The 17,664-nt window shown below is 34.0% G+C and overlaps 1 protein-coding gene and 1 long non-coding RNA gene across 2 annotated transcripts in view; one reads left to right on the forward strand and one right to left on the reverse strand.

Moving 5' to 3' along the window:
* Window positions 1-5,848, reverse strand: part of LOC127988443 (uncharacterized) — a 113,098-nt gene extending 107,250 nt beyond the window's left edge. The window contains exon 1 of the long non-coding RNA XR_008161657.1: window positions 5,693-5,848. This is a non-coding gene — a long non-coding RNA (uncharacterized LOC127988443). The remainder of the gene's footprint in view (window positions 1-5,692) is intronic.
* An 8,272-nt stretch (window positions 5,849-14,120) lies between these two features.
* On the forward strand, window positions 14,121-17,531 carry LOC127987928 (mitochondrial import inner membrane translocase subunit TIM14). Its single transcript, XM_052590385.1, has 6 exons — window positions 14,121-14,283; window positions 14,703-14,754; window positions 14,841-14,911; window positions 15,009-15,088; window positions 17,215-17,285; window positions 17,381-17,531. The coding sequence occupies exons 1-6, from the start codon at window positions 14,281-14,283 to the stop codon at window positions 17,449-17,451; spliced, it is 348 nt and encodes a 115-aa protein (XP_052446345.1). The 5' UTR covers window positions 14,121-14,280; the 3' UTR covers window positions 17,452-17,531.
* Window positions 17,532-17,664: the final 133 nt, after the last annotated feature.

The raw sequence follows: 17,664 nt of genomic DNA on the forward strand, positions 1-17,664 counted from the left end.
TTCGTCAAAACGCTCACAAAAATTGTATCACAGTATCAGTACAATTAACTGATTTCTACATTGATAATCAGAAATGTGTTTTGAGCAGTAAATCATCATATTAGAATGATTTCTGAAGATCATGTGACACTGAAGACTGGAGTAATGATGCTGAAAATACAGCTGCACGTCACAGATATAAATTATATCGTACAATATATTCATATAAAAAAGTATTTTTACGTAATTTAAAATGTTAATAATATTTCACAATATTTCAGTTTTTAATGTATTTTCTATTATTTTGCTGGTTTTACTTTTAAATTGCATAAATATTTTACAAAACGATGACAATTTCGCGATTTTAAGTTGCAGTAACACTTTACGATATGTATTCTTTTTTGATAATTTTGATTGATTTATTTAAAATTGCAATTTAAAAAAAAAAAATTGATCATTTTTATAATTTTGTTAATTGCGGTAATATTTCACAATATTCTTTTTCTGTATTTTTTGTTTATTTTGATGATTTCGTTATTTTAAATTGCCATGATATTTCACATTTGTATATTTGTTATAGTTTTAGTAGTGATATTTCACAATATTACCCTTTAATTGTATTCACTTTTATTTTTTTATTTTTGCTGATTTTGGTAATTTATATTTTCAAAATTACTGTTTTATATATATATATATATATATATATATATATATATATATATATATATATGATAAAAATAAATGCAGCCATGGTGAATAGAATAGACTTCTTTCTAAAACATTTTTTAAAAAAACCTTACTGACTTCAGATTTATGGTATAAAAAAACCTCTATTTTTATATATTTATTTTTTTATTATTTTGAATTGTAATATATTATAAATGTGTGTGTGTGTGTGTTCACTATTTCTGTAATTTCTGTAATAGAATAAATAACAGGATCAAGAAAACTTCAATATTCATGTCTAACTCTTATTGCAGCTAAACATAAATACGTTTGTGGATTTTCAGTGTGAGATGTTTACAAGTCAGTTTACTTCCAGACTGAAACTTTAAATAAGAAAAAAACTTTATTTCAGTCATCAATCATGAAAAACATGTATTGTGTTGTCAGCTATCACTTCAGAGTCAAAAAGAGTCATTTTGTTTAATGCACACTGAAATATAATTGAAAATAAGAGACATGAATTAAGAACGAAAACAAGGTCAATGTAAGACTTTTACCCTCCCCATAGCAAACGTTGCAGAAATAAACCTGACCAGTTTGTGCTCTATGTACTCATCTTAATGCCTACTTCCTGACAAGAGCGGCCTTGAAAGTCCATTTGCATTCACGCTGCTGAAACTTTAGCACATGTTAGGGTCAGTCGAGCATCTCTTTATGGTTGTGTTTGCAATTTTAGCAACTCCACACTGCTTAGTCACAGCAAAGTTGGTTAAAATCTTATTTCACACAGCGCTAATGAAACATCACAGCTGCAGGATTGGAATAGACAGTTTTTTGTGCCAAGGCAGATAAATTTGAACTGCTAGCATCAGTAAATTTAATATTAAGCTGCCGTAGCAAACGTGTATTAGCCTGCTAACTGCTCGCTATCACCAGTCTTGTGGTTCCCGAATCAGGTGAACCTGAAAAACCAAGATTGAGGTCCTAATTCTGCAGTGTCTCCTGGACGTCCGGTAATATCAGCGCTAAACCCTCATTTACATTCGAAGATTATGGAGAGGTGAGACTTCAGTGGCCCTATTAATTACAGCTTTCCAGGTGGAAGCGCTACTTCTGGGCTTAAATATAGGGTTAGGGTCCTCTTTGCCGGGGTTTGTCTATAAATCGTTTTAATTTCTGGTTTTAAGGCAAGTAGGTGCTCGAGACGCATTGCCCGGAGAGCTTTGAGAGAGACAAAGTGCTCTCAGATTAGTCCTACATCAATGTTCCTGTACTTAAGTCTAATCGCACAGGCTTCTCTGATTGCTCCTGCAAATCGACACGGATCGTTTCGGTCCATTTGGACTAGAGTCTGCATTTAATGAACTGAAAAACACTAAAGCATATAGCCTGAGTCACGTTTTCTGCCAGAATTTAATAAATAAATAAATAAATAAATAAATAAAAACATATTTAGCTTTATAAAAATAAAGCCTGCTTTTAGGTTTAGAAATATGTATGTATTGTGACATTGTTTTTATAACTATATATATACTTATATATATATATATGTTTAAATATGCAAACAAGGCTATATCTTACTAAATGTACACTTATTTGCATATATGTCAGGAACAGAAATCTGAACATTTGATAAAGCCAGATTCTAGAAAAAAAAAATATATATATATGTATATATTTAAAAATATTTAAAAAAGTTGTGTAATGTGCAAACGTATTAATAAAAATATCCTTGAAATAATAATAAAATGATAATGAAATAAATGCTACTTCAAACAAAAATATAAATAAAACTATAAAATGTTTTGAAATAAAAAAAAAGTAAATAAAAATTTATTTCAGCTAGCTGCCAAAATTTCTAATTTCAATTTAGATTGACTTGAAGGCGCTAAAATAACTAAAACTAACACTGTATAGAAACCATATTAAAAAACATAATAAAATATATAAAAGAACAATATATTTATAATAAAATATATAAAAGAACAAAATCTAATAACATAAAACAAACAAAATTAATAATTTAACAAAAATTTTAATGAAAATGAACTGTTAATAATAGTACCTCAATGATACTAAAATAACACAGATTTTGGAAATCACTTTTCATCACTTTTTACATCAGAATATAATGTCAGCAGTCAGAAATAAATACATATTCCACAATTTTTAGTAATAAGATGTAGTTTAGAATCAGCGGATATATGAACAAACCCCTCTCTAAAAGCCTTCAGAGTATAGATAGGAATTGAAGATTTCTGACCTAGTGCAGGAGAAAAAAACTAAGACTTTAAACATATGCATTGAAATCTACAGATGCAAACAGACATGTGCATAGTGCAATAAAATAATCGCTTAGCAGTGTTTATTTGTGCTAATTTGTACAACAATTTATCATAAGTCTCAAAATCTCAAAACTGCCCGGTTTACAAAAGACACTAAAGATTTTAGATTAGATTTTAGATTAAAGTTTTTGCGCATTGACATTACATTAAATGTAAGTTCCATGTCTAATATATTACTTGGCATTACATTATAACATTTAGGCTATACTCCAAATAATTACATTCAAATAACCCTATTATAATTAGTCCAATATTAGACCAATCTACTTCACAGGAGCATTAGTAAGCGTCTGAATCAGAATAAAGTGGTCAGATGGTTGAACCCAATATGCACTGCAAGGCGTTGAGTCCTGTGGAAAAAGGCTGTGATCATCAGCAGTTGACTGGCCTTGGCTCATTGGGCTGAATTTGGTGGGTCAGCACCGCCCACCCTTTCTGCACAAACCCCTCCTTTAGCAGCCCATTAACTCATTGGTATTGACGCCCCTGAGGGGGATGCGTTCATGACACATAATTGAGACAGATTTGTCCGATAAACCTCAGCTGGTAGCGTAAAACACCAATGTTGACACATGATTACACACATTAAGGGACGCGCCATACATTTATCCGCTTTTATTAGTGCACTGATGAGCCACATATGGGGAATGCCTTCTTAGTGGCGGAAAGTATGTGAAACGTTTTGTTTCTGTCTTCCAACATATTTGAAATGTATCTGAAACGTAATTTAAATGTTGTGCGAAAAAGAATATTCCAGGAAAATACACGTCTGTCGGTCACCCCTATCAATAATTTTGACTCGTAATTCAGTTTGTATAAAAACAACAACAAAAAAAACAAACAATGAAACACTTCGTCTTTTAATGTATTTGAAACATATTTTAAACGTAATTTAAACATTGTACAACAAAAATGTTCCCGTTACATACAAGTCTAACGATCACCACAAGCATTAATTTTGATTCATAACTCAGTTTGTAAACAAATATATTAAATTATTGCTTGCTATCGTTTAACATATTTGAAAAGTGCTTCCGAAACGTAATTTAAACATTGTAAAAAAAATTATATTCCAGTTACATACAAATCTAATTTTGATTCATAACTCAGTTTATAAACAAATATATGAAATACTTGCTTTGTATTATTTAACATATTAGAAACATACTTCAAATGGATTTTATATTGATTTAAACTGAATTAAAATAATATTCATAAGTCTGTCAGTCACTGGAAGCAATAATTTTGACTTATTTTTGTAAAAATAAATTACATATGATGTAACAAACACTTTGCTTCAATATTTCAACCTATTTTGAAACGTATCTGAAATGCAATTTAAACGTAAAAAAGAATATAAGTTACATACAAGTCTGTCGGTCACATTAATTTTGGTTACTAATTATATATTAAATACTTAATTCCTATCATTTAATGTATTTGAAATGCATATCTGAAGTGCCATTTAATCATTGTACAAAACAATAATATTGCAGTTATATACAAGCCTGTGGCATAATGTCAGTCACCACAAGCAATAATTTTGACTCGTAACTCAGTTTGTCAATGAATATATGAAATACCTTCTTCTTATTGTTTAAGGTATTTGAAATGTACTTTAAACATACTTTAAACTTTCAAAAGGAATATTTCAGTTAAATACAGTTTCCCCGTTGAATTCCGTTGCAAGTGCATTTCTACGAACACGTTTGATTTGTTTACTTGTATTAGCAAGAAAGTAATGTTTTAAGTGTGAAAATTAGTGGTAAAGGCAAGGCATTGTAATCCTGTATCAATACAGATTGCATAATTCCTGCTATAATGCACACATGAATGATCCCAGAATGCATTCTGTCCAGAATGAGCAGTAAATGATGCACTCCGCCTGACTGACTGCCTCTCCCATGGGCGGCCCGACGCGGGAGACGCTTACGGTTGGGTGGCGGTAGAGAGTCGACTTATTTAATATTCTATTCAGACTCAGATTGAATTTTGCCCGGTTTTTGTTCCAGTGCAAATTTTGACATTTCAATATACTGGTTCATTTGAATATGCCGGAGCTTGTCTATTGTTAATGGAGATGCAGGAGTGAAACTACTGCTTTGAAACTTGGCTAATTATAATAACAGCACCTATAACTGAAAACTTTTGCAGATGAAATGCATAAGATGAATGCACTGTGGTGTGCATATGCATTACACATTGTTCGGTGCCATTTAAAGAAAATCTGTTATAAATATGTTATAAATATGTAATAAGCACAGTCAATCACAAACTCCCAAAGATGACTTGCTCATTGCAACAAAAATACTTCAGGGTTATGGGAGAATCTCTCTCGAAACCAAGCCACTGAGCCAAACAAGAAATGTTTGATCTCTCACCAACTAAAGTTAACTTTCTAATACTATTTTTTCAGACCATGCAAAATGAACAAACTGAATGCAAATCAGAAGCACTGAAATTCTATACTTATGCTAATTATCAACAGTTGAGTTGTAATTTGACAGATTGTGGTAAAAGCCCTTGAAGTAAGAGGTTACTCGCTCTGCCCTCTACAGCCAAGTGAATGCACACCACACTCCTGCACCCAGCCATAAATCACTGCTCTTCTTAAAAAAAAAAAAAAAACTAATTTACATTTTGGCACAGATGCGGCACGGACTGACGGGAATCATCAGGAGAAGAAATCCCAAGGGACTCACCTTCCGGCAATATTCCACCAAGAATCGGCAGGGCAAAAATGTAGAGGCTTTCCACTTGTACGTCTTCTGTGAGGGGAAGCCGACTCAAGTCCTCATAGATTCCCACACGTCTAATAATGGTTTCCAGCAGAAAGCGGGCGTCCTCCTTCGCCGACTCGTACCGCGTTGAAGGCTGGATCTGCTCTCCGCACAAAACAAACACACGCAGGTTTTTTAGCAGTGTAACCCTGAGTCAGGCCTGCCTTTGAAATGCTCTCTAGCCCACAACACAGACGGCTTTCATTATCTGCGGAGTCGCAGCGAGGCCTAGCTTTAAAAGCTACTGATTTCTTTTTTCCTTTAGCCTCCCACACAAAGGACGGGCAGTTTGTAAATTACTTGCTCGTTTCAGCCCAACAAAAGGTACTTTCATTGAAACTCCCCCTCCATTTGATTTTGCTCAAATTTGATTACAAGGATTGAAAAAGGAGAAGAAAAAAGAGGAAATAGAAAGAAAAAAACAGATGGCGTCTGCATTCAGTGCCTTGAATGGCTTTATCTGGGTGCCTTTTTAAACTGTGGCAATCCACAAGCATTTCGGTCGGCTTCAAAAAGAACTTGACAAAAATGATCGGTTTGCCATTTCTCGTACGGAAAAGCGCAAAGAAAAGCCTTTTCTCCCTCTTCCCTTCCTTTTCTTCTACACTATCGCCCGCCTGGATCAAAATAATGGAGATTAAGCATTTCATTAGAAATTATAGCTGGATATGGAGTAGGCTGTCATATTAATAGCAACCTGCCTGTGGCCCTTCACCATGTGCAATTCACCTAGACAATAGACTGAGGGAGACCATATATTGAACCTCTGATTCAAGCCTGATCAATTTTCCATCATCAAGACGTTTAACAAAGACGTGGCGCACGGCTGGCCTGTCGAGAGCCCCCTCCTTGCCAAAATAGTTCAAACTAAACTAAACACACATTCTCCCCAACAAAAAGAAGCATTCTTTCTGCAGAGAAAGGAAAGCGACGCGGGCTATAATTCCATTTCTATGGCCCAATGGGCATTTGAGCATGCACTTGTTTTCAGCTGTAGATAATTACAGGCTGTGGCAGACGGAAAAAGAAGTGGGAACAAACAGAGCGCTGGGCTACATTATTCTGCACTTGTGTTGAACAGCATTCGGCTAGAGCAGAAGACGGTTGCGCACTCAAACTCGAAGGGCCAGTGGCTACAAGACCCCCAAAACATGATCATGGGTTTGATTCCCAGTGTATATATGGGTCACCCCTGATAAATGCACTTGCCAAATATTGTTTCGAAAATTCCTGTTAACACTTTTTGGCGGTCTTGTAGCCATTGGCCCTTCGAGTTTGAGTGTGCAAAATTGTCTTCTGCTCGAGCCGAATGCTGTTCAACACAAGTGCACCAAATCATATAAAATGTTTAATTTGCTAAGACTTTGTTCATCTTTACGCACAAACAATGGGAAAACAATTAAGAGTTTCCAAATGTTACTTGCAGCAACATTCCAAAAACCACCTGGAATACTGGAATGCTAATGACATTTCTGATATACATTGTTACACAATGTTCTGAAGCAAAAACAATAAAAATGAACTTGGTCATGCATTGTTTAGCAATTCCTCTTGCAAATGAGAAACAAGAGTATGGCGCATAGCAGGCTTGTGGTGGGGCATGGTAATACAGATTATTAAGGATGAAAATTGCAACAGATTACAGTATGAAATTTTCCAACACAGGCTCATTAGATATGCATGCTTGTGGAAATAGTTAGTAAACCCATGCATGTAAAGCAGTATTTTTGATGGTAACGTTCAAAAGTATCTGTTTGCAAATCTAGCAGCATGATAAAATTACATGTTAAAAAGTTAAAACATAATACTTTGCCTTGCCTTTCATGTGAGTGGGTTTCCTGATAGAAACGAGTGGAAATATCTTGCTTTGCGCAATTTCCGCAGCAAAAACTGCTCCATAGCACCACCAAGCCTCAAACCCATGCTAATCAGTATAACTAGTTTGAACATGGTTACTATACTGGATGAAATTTATATAATAAATATTGTTCAGCCCACAAAACTTCGCCGAAATTTCTCTAATGTTACTGTGGATTTAGTAAAAGTTAACAAACTTACTTAACTACATTCAGTGTGACTGTAGCCTAGTCCAGTTTTACAATTTTTTATTTTAATTTTTTAATTACTAACTTCCTAAAAAACACTTTGAGAAATTAATCAAATTATTATAAGTTTGTAACTTGATCAACTATGAGTAGAATATAACTGGACTAATGTGCCTCCCAAAGTATCGCCTCCTACAGTTTAGCTAGCTACATTTTTGTTAATATTCTGGAAGTATAGCTACTTAATTTTCTAAAAAGCAGTTTGACTAATTAATCAAATCAAGAGCAGTTTGTAACTTGACAAGTTATGAGTGTCTATAATGTGACAACCCTTCATTTCCACCTTAAGTAGCATCAGTGTAGCTAGCTAGCTACTTTTGTTAGCAGCTAATACCTTAGCTCGAAAAAGCAACAACACTAACAATATGGTAGTTTTTGTTACTTATAATCACTTGAAAAACCAAATGTACATCAACTAAAAGAGAGGAAGAGGGGGACGGTGATCAGTCAGTGGGAGAGACAGCCACATGACGTTTCCTGTTCGAGTTATCTGAATGAACGGCTGATTCAATAGGCCACCTGAAAAACGCTCACTTACAGACGGCCACGGAGGCTAACGCTGAGCAGAGCAGATGCGTCAAATTTAATTCCTGTAATTACAGACTTTTGCCTTCATCCCCATTTGCATGAGCCTTTGATAAGCCGAATGGGAAAAGGTCAAATGTTGCTGGCAGGAATTGCAATTTGGATTCACTTCAAATCATACGAGCTGCAAATGTGTCATTCTGACTAACAGCTGTTCTGATGTCATTCATACATCTTTAGCACAAACGTAGCGTTTCTACATGCTAGGGAAAGCTTTGATGGAGCCTGTGACTGAAACAAAGGGTGTGGAAAGAGTGAATTAGATATAGTTTTTCAGTGCAGTGAAACAATGTACGTTTCAAAACAATGGACCAATCGGATGAGTTTTGAGTGCGGAGCAAACATATTTGGATAAGAGATTATGTTTATTTGCCTTATGTTCAGTTCTGTTGTGCTACATCTAATTGTTTTTGGACACGAGAACAAGTCTTTAATGAATGCTCCCTTAAGATGTGGACCTGTTTACTGCTGTTTAGCAAATCTTCAAAGGCGAAATCCAGTCATATAAATAGGAGAATTTACGCAATTGGAAATTTCGCATAAAGCCGAAATGTTACATACATCGCTACACAACTGACAACAGATAACAGTCATTTTTACTAGCTAAATTTGGTCTAAATGTTTAGCTAATGTGACTGTATTTTTGATTGCTGTAGTGAAGTGCACAATGCAATGCAACACTATTATACAAAAAATAATAACTTAACTTAATCATAATTTCATTGTGTGAATTACAGGGGAGGCTTAAACTTCCCCAAAAGAAGTCAAAATTAAAGTTTGAGAGGTGTTTGTTAAATGGTTTTAATTTTTACACAAGACATAATAAACATTTCATAGTTTTTTTTCCCCCTACATTTCCGTAACCAAATGTTTTACTAGTTATTAATCGCACATATTGTCATATGAGCGCAAACAGATAAAGGTGAACATTGCAAAAGTACGGTTTCCATTACGTTTTCAGTACCGGAGGGTTATTTTAAATTTATATGTACTGTCATTATTTTTCAATGTGTTGTAGGATTACATATCACAAGGAGGCTGTATCACAGTTACGTTTTAAAAAATAAATGAACCTATAATTAATTTGAACTATAACACAAAATTGAGTTGTCTGAAATACTGGTTAACCTGTGGGATGTACTTATGTACATGCCAATTTTTTAATAATGATTATGATGTTTCTGGGTCAATTTCACCTGCAATGGATGATGTATTTTGTTATGTCAGATCCTCAACTATGAGGGTACTTCCAATTACATTTATGCATTTAGCAGAGGCTTTTATCATTAAAAATAAAATAAAATAATTTAAAATGTAAAATAAAAAAAAATGCTGTATTACTCTACTTCTAATATTCCCGTTTTAAAAAAAGAACGTTTTTTTTTTAATTGTTGTTTTTAAAAATCACATGGTCTAAACTTATTACAAAGGGTTAAGGTTCAAGCACATGGGTTAAGGTCCTTGTGCTCATTTTTGGCCAGCTAGCCTCAAAAGTTCATAAAAAGGACCTTTATGAAAGAGTAAAGAAACAAAACGTTGCTCTAAGCACTCACTGATCACTGATTAAATTTCAGTTTTAGTGAGTTTTGTTTGAATGTATGGTTATATGTATGATATGTGAAATGACTCAAAACTAACTCAAAAGTCTTACTGTATATGAGGAAGCAAAGTTTGTTTAAAACAAAAGCATACATCTCGTCGATCAGATTGATATTAATGTGTATGATTTAGCAGTTTTAAAAATGGCACACTGAAGAGAATCAAGAAAAACTGCACAAATATGTGAATTAAGTGTCACATATTTTGAAATCTCAGTCATTTTGTCTCCTAAGATTAAAAAAAGCCGCACTTCTAGTATAAAATTAAACGAGGTGATAGAGTGACCTCAAATATATTTACATATCCTCTGTCAAGCCAGCTTCCAGTGAAAGCACTTAATCGTAGCATTTGATAAAGGGATTACTGAAGCACATTACGCTTCTCCTGCGGAGAAATCTGCCAATTTGATTCCAATATTTCTTGTTTCCTTTCCGCACACGTGGCAGTCTTATTTCTGTAAGTAAAATTCAGCATAACGTGAGCCTGACGCGTGTGAGTTTCTCATGACCTGGAGCGCGGTCATTAACCGTTTCGAGAGAGATTCTCCAAATCTATAATACCCATAAATGCAGACGGTCACACGTGTTTGACTTCTTCCTGCACTCTCTTCAGAAAAAAAAAATTATTACTAATAAAAAAAAGATCTAATAATCTTTACCAGATTTCTTCATGGTAGTTAAGAAGATTTATTACAACTTTATAACTTCAAATAACTCACGTGTAAACGGTTTCATACATAAATAGTGCCATACTTGTAGATCATGTCAAAACATTAATAAAAATGTACAATTAAATATATAGACATGCATATAGAGAGAGAAAAGAGAGAGAATTGCGTTTAGATAGATAGATAGATAGATAGATAGATAGATAGATAGATAGATAGATAGATATTTTACTGTAAATATTTTGACAAACTTTATCTACATTATTTTTATTTTATAGATATTTTGAAGGTTTTCAAGTATGAAACTATCTATCTATCTATCTATCTATCTATCTAATCACTAGTTTGGATCTCTTTTTTTCACTTGTAAAAATGGAAAGCTCAATTTTTTTTAAGATATCGCTGCTTAATAATGTTAATAAAGATTAAATTGTGTGATTCCTATATTTGTAACATTTAATATATTGATTATGTTTGCATCATAAGACATCGTCACAACCATGTTTAATCTTCAACAAGCATTTTTAAAACACATAAAGAGTCGAGCAACAAACAACCCTTGAAACTATTTCAACTTCAGCCTCTTGCATTCATTGCAAACCTGAAATATTATCACAGACTGATGTTAAATTGTGTAAATATCTGTTGCACCCCAAAAACTGCCATTTTGGCCATGAACCAAATATGCAGAAATCTGAACCTCACGTTCCTCTTAATTCGAAGTATCTGTGACTCGAGGGTTAATAGACCCCGTCATCAAACTTCCACAAGTAAACACGCGTGCAAACAGCGAGCCCTTAAAGACGTTCTCCGTTGCAAAAAGCATTTCCATAAAAGCTCCCCACAGCAAGAGCCTTGAGCAAATGGCAAATAAACACCTCGTGTCCCCAAAGTCACATCGTCAAGCCCAATTATCAAAGTGTGCATCATAAACAAACCCAGAACTTTTGATTTGCACTCCATTCAGACGACTCCCGGCAGGAATAGCCTTTGATATTAAAGCAAATAATTATCCAAACAACACACACACACACACACACACACAAAGATCCCCAAATACCTTGAGATGCCCAAAGGAAGCCTGCGGCCGGAGAGAGATGGGGCGATACATTTCTTCCTCTCATTCTCAGCAGCTTCCTCTCTCTGCGGCAGAAAGCAAATGCTTTGAGACTCGGTGGCATATTTAATTAGAAGCAAGCTGTTTGCACTATCAGTGCGAGGATCTACCTCGCCAATCTCTCCTGAGTCAATCTTCCCCATCTCTGATTTTCTTTTATATTTATGCTGGAATGTTTAATTGTAGACAAAAGGTTACTCGGGCTGCATTCACTGCACACAGGCAGAATAATCTGCTTTAAAAGGCTTGACATTTCAGGCTTTTGAAAAAGGCTGGAAAAAAATTATATCCCTGCTTTTGTTAATCAATGAAGTAGAACTCTCCTGAACAAAAGAATTAAATTGCTCGGTTGGTTTAATAAAACCAACAGAAATGGCTGCTTCCTCTGGGCTTTTTGTGTGGAGATGCAGCGTATGCACCCCACACTTTAATTCCATATGATTTGGGGGCAAAACTCTCATTTTTCGCACACCGTTGGATGGTTTTGAAGATCCAGTCGGCGTGCCAGGAGCTTGCAGGGGACGCGTTTGTCATTAGACGTGACTTTCGCTGACTGTGGCCCCGTCCACTACAATTTACAATTTCTATACTGTCCTTTGCTGGAGAAAAAGCTCTGTAATTATGCAAATGACGGGGGTAATAATTAGGACCTTCTGCCGTTCATTGTGTTGCTGGAGTGAAATCCATCCCGATGGGAAGATGGGAAGTCTTGTGTTTTCTGAGAGTCTGAAGTCAGCCTGGGGAAACTTGCCAGAGTTATTCATTTACAGGAACATTTTGAAATTGAACTGTATTATCTGTGGAAGCACGTCCCAGCCACAAAAGTAACAAAAAATGTGGTTTGATAAATCTTAAAGATTCTGACATTACAGGTCGGAAATTGGAAGCCATGACTGTGAGATAAAAAGTGAACAGTATGACATACTAAGCCATAAGTATGGCAAAATGATGGCAAAAAAAAACAAAAAAACAATTATGCATGAATCAAAGTCAGGATTGTGAGATACAAAGTCAACATTATGACATACTATTCCATAATTATGGCAAAAAGCTCAAATTATGACAACAAAACACTTGCAAACATCAAAGTTGCAATTATGATATTAAATAATCAAAACTATAAATTGCTATGTCATAATAGTGGAAAAAAAGATGAAATTATGACAACAAAGCCAATTAGGACAAAAATCTAAATCAGAATTTTGATTATGACATTCTAAATCATAGATATGGCATAAAAGGCCAATATTATGAGTCAAAATGAAGACATATTAAACCAAAATTACGGTAAATAATAATTATTATGACGTCAATCAAAATGAATGGAATTATGAGATTCAGAAATGTAAATTATGAGATACTAAATCATAGATGTGGCATAAAAGGGCAAAAGTATGAGTCATGATTGAAATACAAGTCAAAATGAAGACATGTTAAATCAAAATTGTGGTAAATAATAATATTACGATGTCAATCAAAATTTGAATTATGAGATTAAAAAAATCTAAATTATGAGATACTAAATCATAATTACGGCATAAAAGGTCCAAATTATGAGTCATGATTCTGAGACACAAAATCCAAATTATGACATACCGAATCATAATTATGGAGAATACTGAAATTACGACAGCAAAAACTATTATGACATACGTCAATATTATAATTTAATCAATTGTGAGGAAAACCGTCTATAATAATAATGCCATAAAAGTTGATAAATATTAGTCATGAAATACATATTAAAAATACATAAATTAGTGTAAATTAGTTAGTACAACAAACTTTACCATGATTTATAAATACTTTACAATTATGTTGTCCTTTTTTAAATGATAGAAATAGTGATTTTATTTATGTTTGTTTATTTGTTTATTTATTTATAACCTTTGACAAAAAAATGTGGCTATTTGCATCAGTGTTGAAAACAGAAATGGGAATCTTAGAAATTGAAATATGGCACTCAGTCATAATATTGCTCTATCAGTGAAATATGTTATCATTAAATTATTTCACTCCTGCAGGTCATATATAAAGTCTAGGCTTAAATTATATCACGTTTGTATGTTGTATATACGTGTATTTGTTATGTACAGATAGGTTTCTGTTTTCAAACTCAGCTTCTCATTAATAAACGCCATCAGATACATCATAAAACTTCTACTGTTACTATGGATACCTTACACTTCTGCACAACATCAAACCAACAACTTCCACGGGCTCTGCTTCTACCTTCTGTGCAACTGAAGATTTACGACGTCAACTCGGGCATCGCAGTCTGTGATTGCGACGTGCTGGGTCGTTTTACGGCAGGTCGCAGTCTGAAGTTCAAAAAGAGAGCATAACAACAACACAGACATGAGTCTGACTTTCAGCAGTCAGTGATGAATAAAGTGATGATCATAGACGATCGCAACAAAGGATCTTAGCAGAGAAAATGGTAAGTACTCCCTCCTTCACTTTAACAGTCTGACGTGATTTTATTTCGTTTATTAAGTCCTTTAAATGTAGCATTAACACATGCTAACTGTTAGTGACTTTCAGTCCTGTTACTGACTGTCTCAACTAATCTTTCGTGTTTGTAGATATTAGACATATAAATACAATATGTTTACATTTTTATCTATATTTCATCTTCACAATATAAAACAGAGCCTCAAGTGAAACTTTTGCAACCTGGACATGAGTTAATATTGTCTGCCTCTGTAAATTGTGAGATATGATTATTATACATGCAATCAATGCTGTGGATGAGAAATAGTCTGTATGTAAGGGATGTGTGGTTGCATTAAATAATGCAGATTGCCTCTTGATTAATGCAGATTGCACAATCAAGGGTTATTGTTTTGTGTGTTTCAGGCTAGTACCATGGTGGCCGTGGGTCTTACCCTGGCAGCGGCAGGGTTTGCAGGTACGATCCCAGCTAAATATGAGAAATCTGCACAGGAACATTTCCATCCATTGGTTAATGAAGCCTAATTGTTTCCATTTTTACAGGTCGCTACGCAATGCAAGCTATGAAACACTTGGAGCCACAAGTGAAACTAGCTCTGGAGGCATCCAAATCGGCACGTTATATTCCTCTTATCATGTAATCCATACTTTATATAAAAGAAACATCATACTATTGCATTTTAAGAAATGCAAATTATACATGTGTGACAGGCTTTTGGTAGCGGATACTACAGAGGTGGTTTTGAACCAAAGATGACCAGGAGAGAAGCTTCCCTTATTCTTGGCATCAGGTCTGTTTTCACAAATTATGTATTTGTCAATGAGAAAAAATATCTTGTTTACACTATAACTGCTCATTTTAAGTTTATATATTAGGACAAAATAATACGCGTATTTAAACACATAGTTAATACATTATAATCACTGTGTGGTCCCAGAGGACAAGTGTTTTAATATATAATGAAACACAGATAATTTATTTTAAAAAATTTAGATCCCTATTCCTGCTTTCCACCCTGTTAATATGTATTTTGTTTCACAGAAATGTCCAGCCTGTTAGTCTGAATTTAAAGGGATATCTATTAACCCTGACCCATCGCAGACCTACAGCTGTTTATTTTACATATAACTTAATTGCTTCCAGTTAGATTCCACCCTGTTACACAACACACAATATATTGCACTGTAATCGTTATATTTTTTTCAACTGTGATTCTACGTTTCATAAATGTAAAAACTTGCTTAATTTTACTTTACATCATTTATATTTCCACCATGTTATGTTCCGTCCTGTTACACAACACTCCTAACACTGTGTCTACACTGGACGCAACAGCTAAAGTCTCTCTACACTGGACATGACAAAGCGACTTTTAAAAATCATTAGAACTTTGTGTCAGTACATCATCATACATCTAGTGTAAACATATGTCCAGTGTAGAAAGCATCACTGATTATTATTAATTTTGTTGTGCCGCGCTGCTTGCATCCAGCGTAGACACCGTTTAAAATATATTACTGTGAGCTTGATGTTTTTTTTTTCAACCCTGTTGTTCCACATTATAAAATCTGCTTAATATATTTTACATCACTTATATTTGCACGTTAGGTTCCAATCTGTTACATAACACTATATTACAGTGCAGTTGTATTTATTGTAATCAGGGAATATTATAAGTTTCATCCTGTTAAACAATAGCGTATATTAATTTGCGTAAAGTCATTAATTTGCAATCAAGAAATTTGTCCAACTATCGAAGTAGAAATTTCGAAACCTGTTATTCCACATTTAATAATGTATATCTAAAATCAGTTTAATTTTGATTTATATAATTTACATTTCCACCATGTTAGGTTCCGTCCTGTTACACAACAGTGTATATAACAGTGTAGTTGTTTTCAACACCAGCCAATAATTCGTTTTTAAGGAATATGTATACCTGTCAAAGAAGAAATATGTTTCTTCAACCCTGTTATTCCACTTGTAATAATTTATTTCTAAAATATGCATAATCTTAATTAATGTCATGTACATTTCCAATATCTTAAAGAGTAGCTGTTTTTGATAACGGTCATTCATTTATAATCAGATATGCGCAACTGATGTGGTGGAAATTTGATTATTCATCCCTGAGACACCATATTTATAAATTCCCAAAACATTTTCACTGTTAAGTGTTGTTTTAAGTTCCATCCGGTTACACAAAAATGTAGAATATTATATTATATTTTATAATAACGTAATTTGTAATGTACATCTGACAAACTAGAAATTTGAGTGTCTTTCAACCCTGTTACTTAACATTTATTAAAAAAATCTGCTTATTATTACTTTACATCTTAACATTTCCACCAAGTTTAGTTCCACCACTATACAACAGTTTAGAATATAGTAGTGTGGTTGTTATTTGTAATGCTCATTAAATTTAAATAATAGAATATGTACAGCTGACAGTTGCAATTTGAGTGTTTTTCAACCCTGTTATACAATTTATTTTATAAAATCCGCTTGGCCATTCACATAAAATGCTGTTTTTTTCCTGTTTATTAAAAGAGCATGTTGCAGTTGTTTGTCCTGAACTATAAAAACATTGACGGCCAATCAGAGTCCACCTGATTTAAAGAGATTGAGCATTTAAAGCAGCAGATGACATAAATGCAGCACATTCTTATAATAATGTTATCATGCACTGGTGTGGATACTAATAGTTATCTTTCTAGTTTTTGTTCTTAGTGTGAGCAGGCCTTTATTGTTATAGCTGTGGAGTTTACTATTCTAGTATTACTGGAACTTTATAGTTATTATCATTGGTGTGAACGGTCTCAGAAGCACATTAATAAACCCAATCCAAATGATAGTATAATAGGAAGGACTGTACAAAGTTTGACCCATGTGAATTTCATTCTTTCCTTTTAGTCCTACCGCTAACAAAAACAAGATCAGAGAGGCACACAGAAAGCTGATGATTTTAAACCATCCTGACCGAGGTGAGACTCAGTGTTTCATAAAATGCAAAAGCTACAAAACTCATCAGGACTTGAATTCCTCTGAGCCGGCAGTGTTATTTGTGTTTCTTCGGCAGGCGGATCCCCATATCTGGCAGCAAAAATCAACGAGGCTAAGGATTTACTTGATGGACAGATTAAGAAATAGATTGTCGTCGAATGTTTGATTGAGCCCTGTCTGATGCACTTGAATTCTTACGTGATGATTAAACACCATCTTGTCATCTAGATCTCATCTCCTTTTGTATGCAAATAAATCAATATACACACCACAGCTAAATGTGCCCCATATTAGATTCAGTACCTTTTATAACAGTGTGAACAGCAAAAATCACATTTAATCTGAATTCAGTTCCAATGT

Source organism: Carassius gibelio, chromosome B22, assembly GCF_023724105.1.
Source record: "Carassius gibelio isolate Cgi1373 ecotype wild population from Czech Republic chromosome B22, carGib1.2-hapl.c, whole genome shotgun sequence".
In the NCBI taxonomy this organism is placed as follows: Eukaryota; Metazoa; Chordata; class Actinopteri; order Cypriniformes; family Cyprinidae; genus Carassius; species Carassius gibelio.

Bases quoted from the DNA above. Each gene is read 5' to 3' on its own strand.
- LOC127987928 (XM_052590385.1), top strand. The intron at 14,755-14,840 runs GTACGATCCCAG...CCATTTTTACAG, and splicing joins GGCAGCGGCAGGGTTTGCAG to GTCGCTACGCAATGCAAGCT. The intron at 17,286-17,380 runs GTGAGACTCAGT...TTTCTTCGGCAG, and splicing joins TTTAAACCATCCTGACCGAG to GCGGATCCCCATATCTGGCA.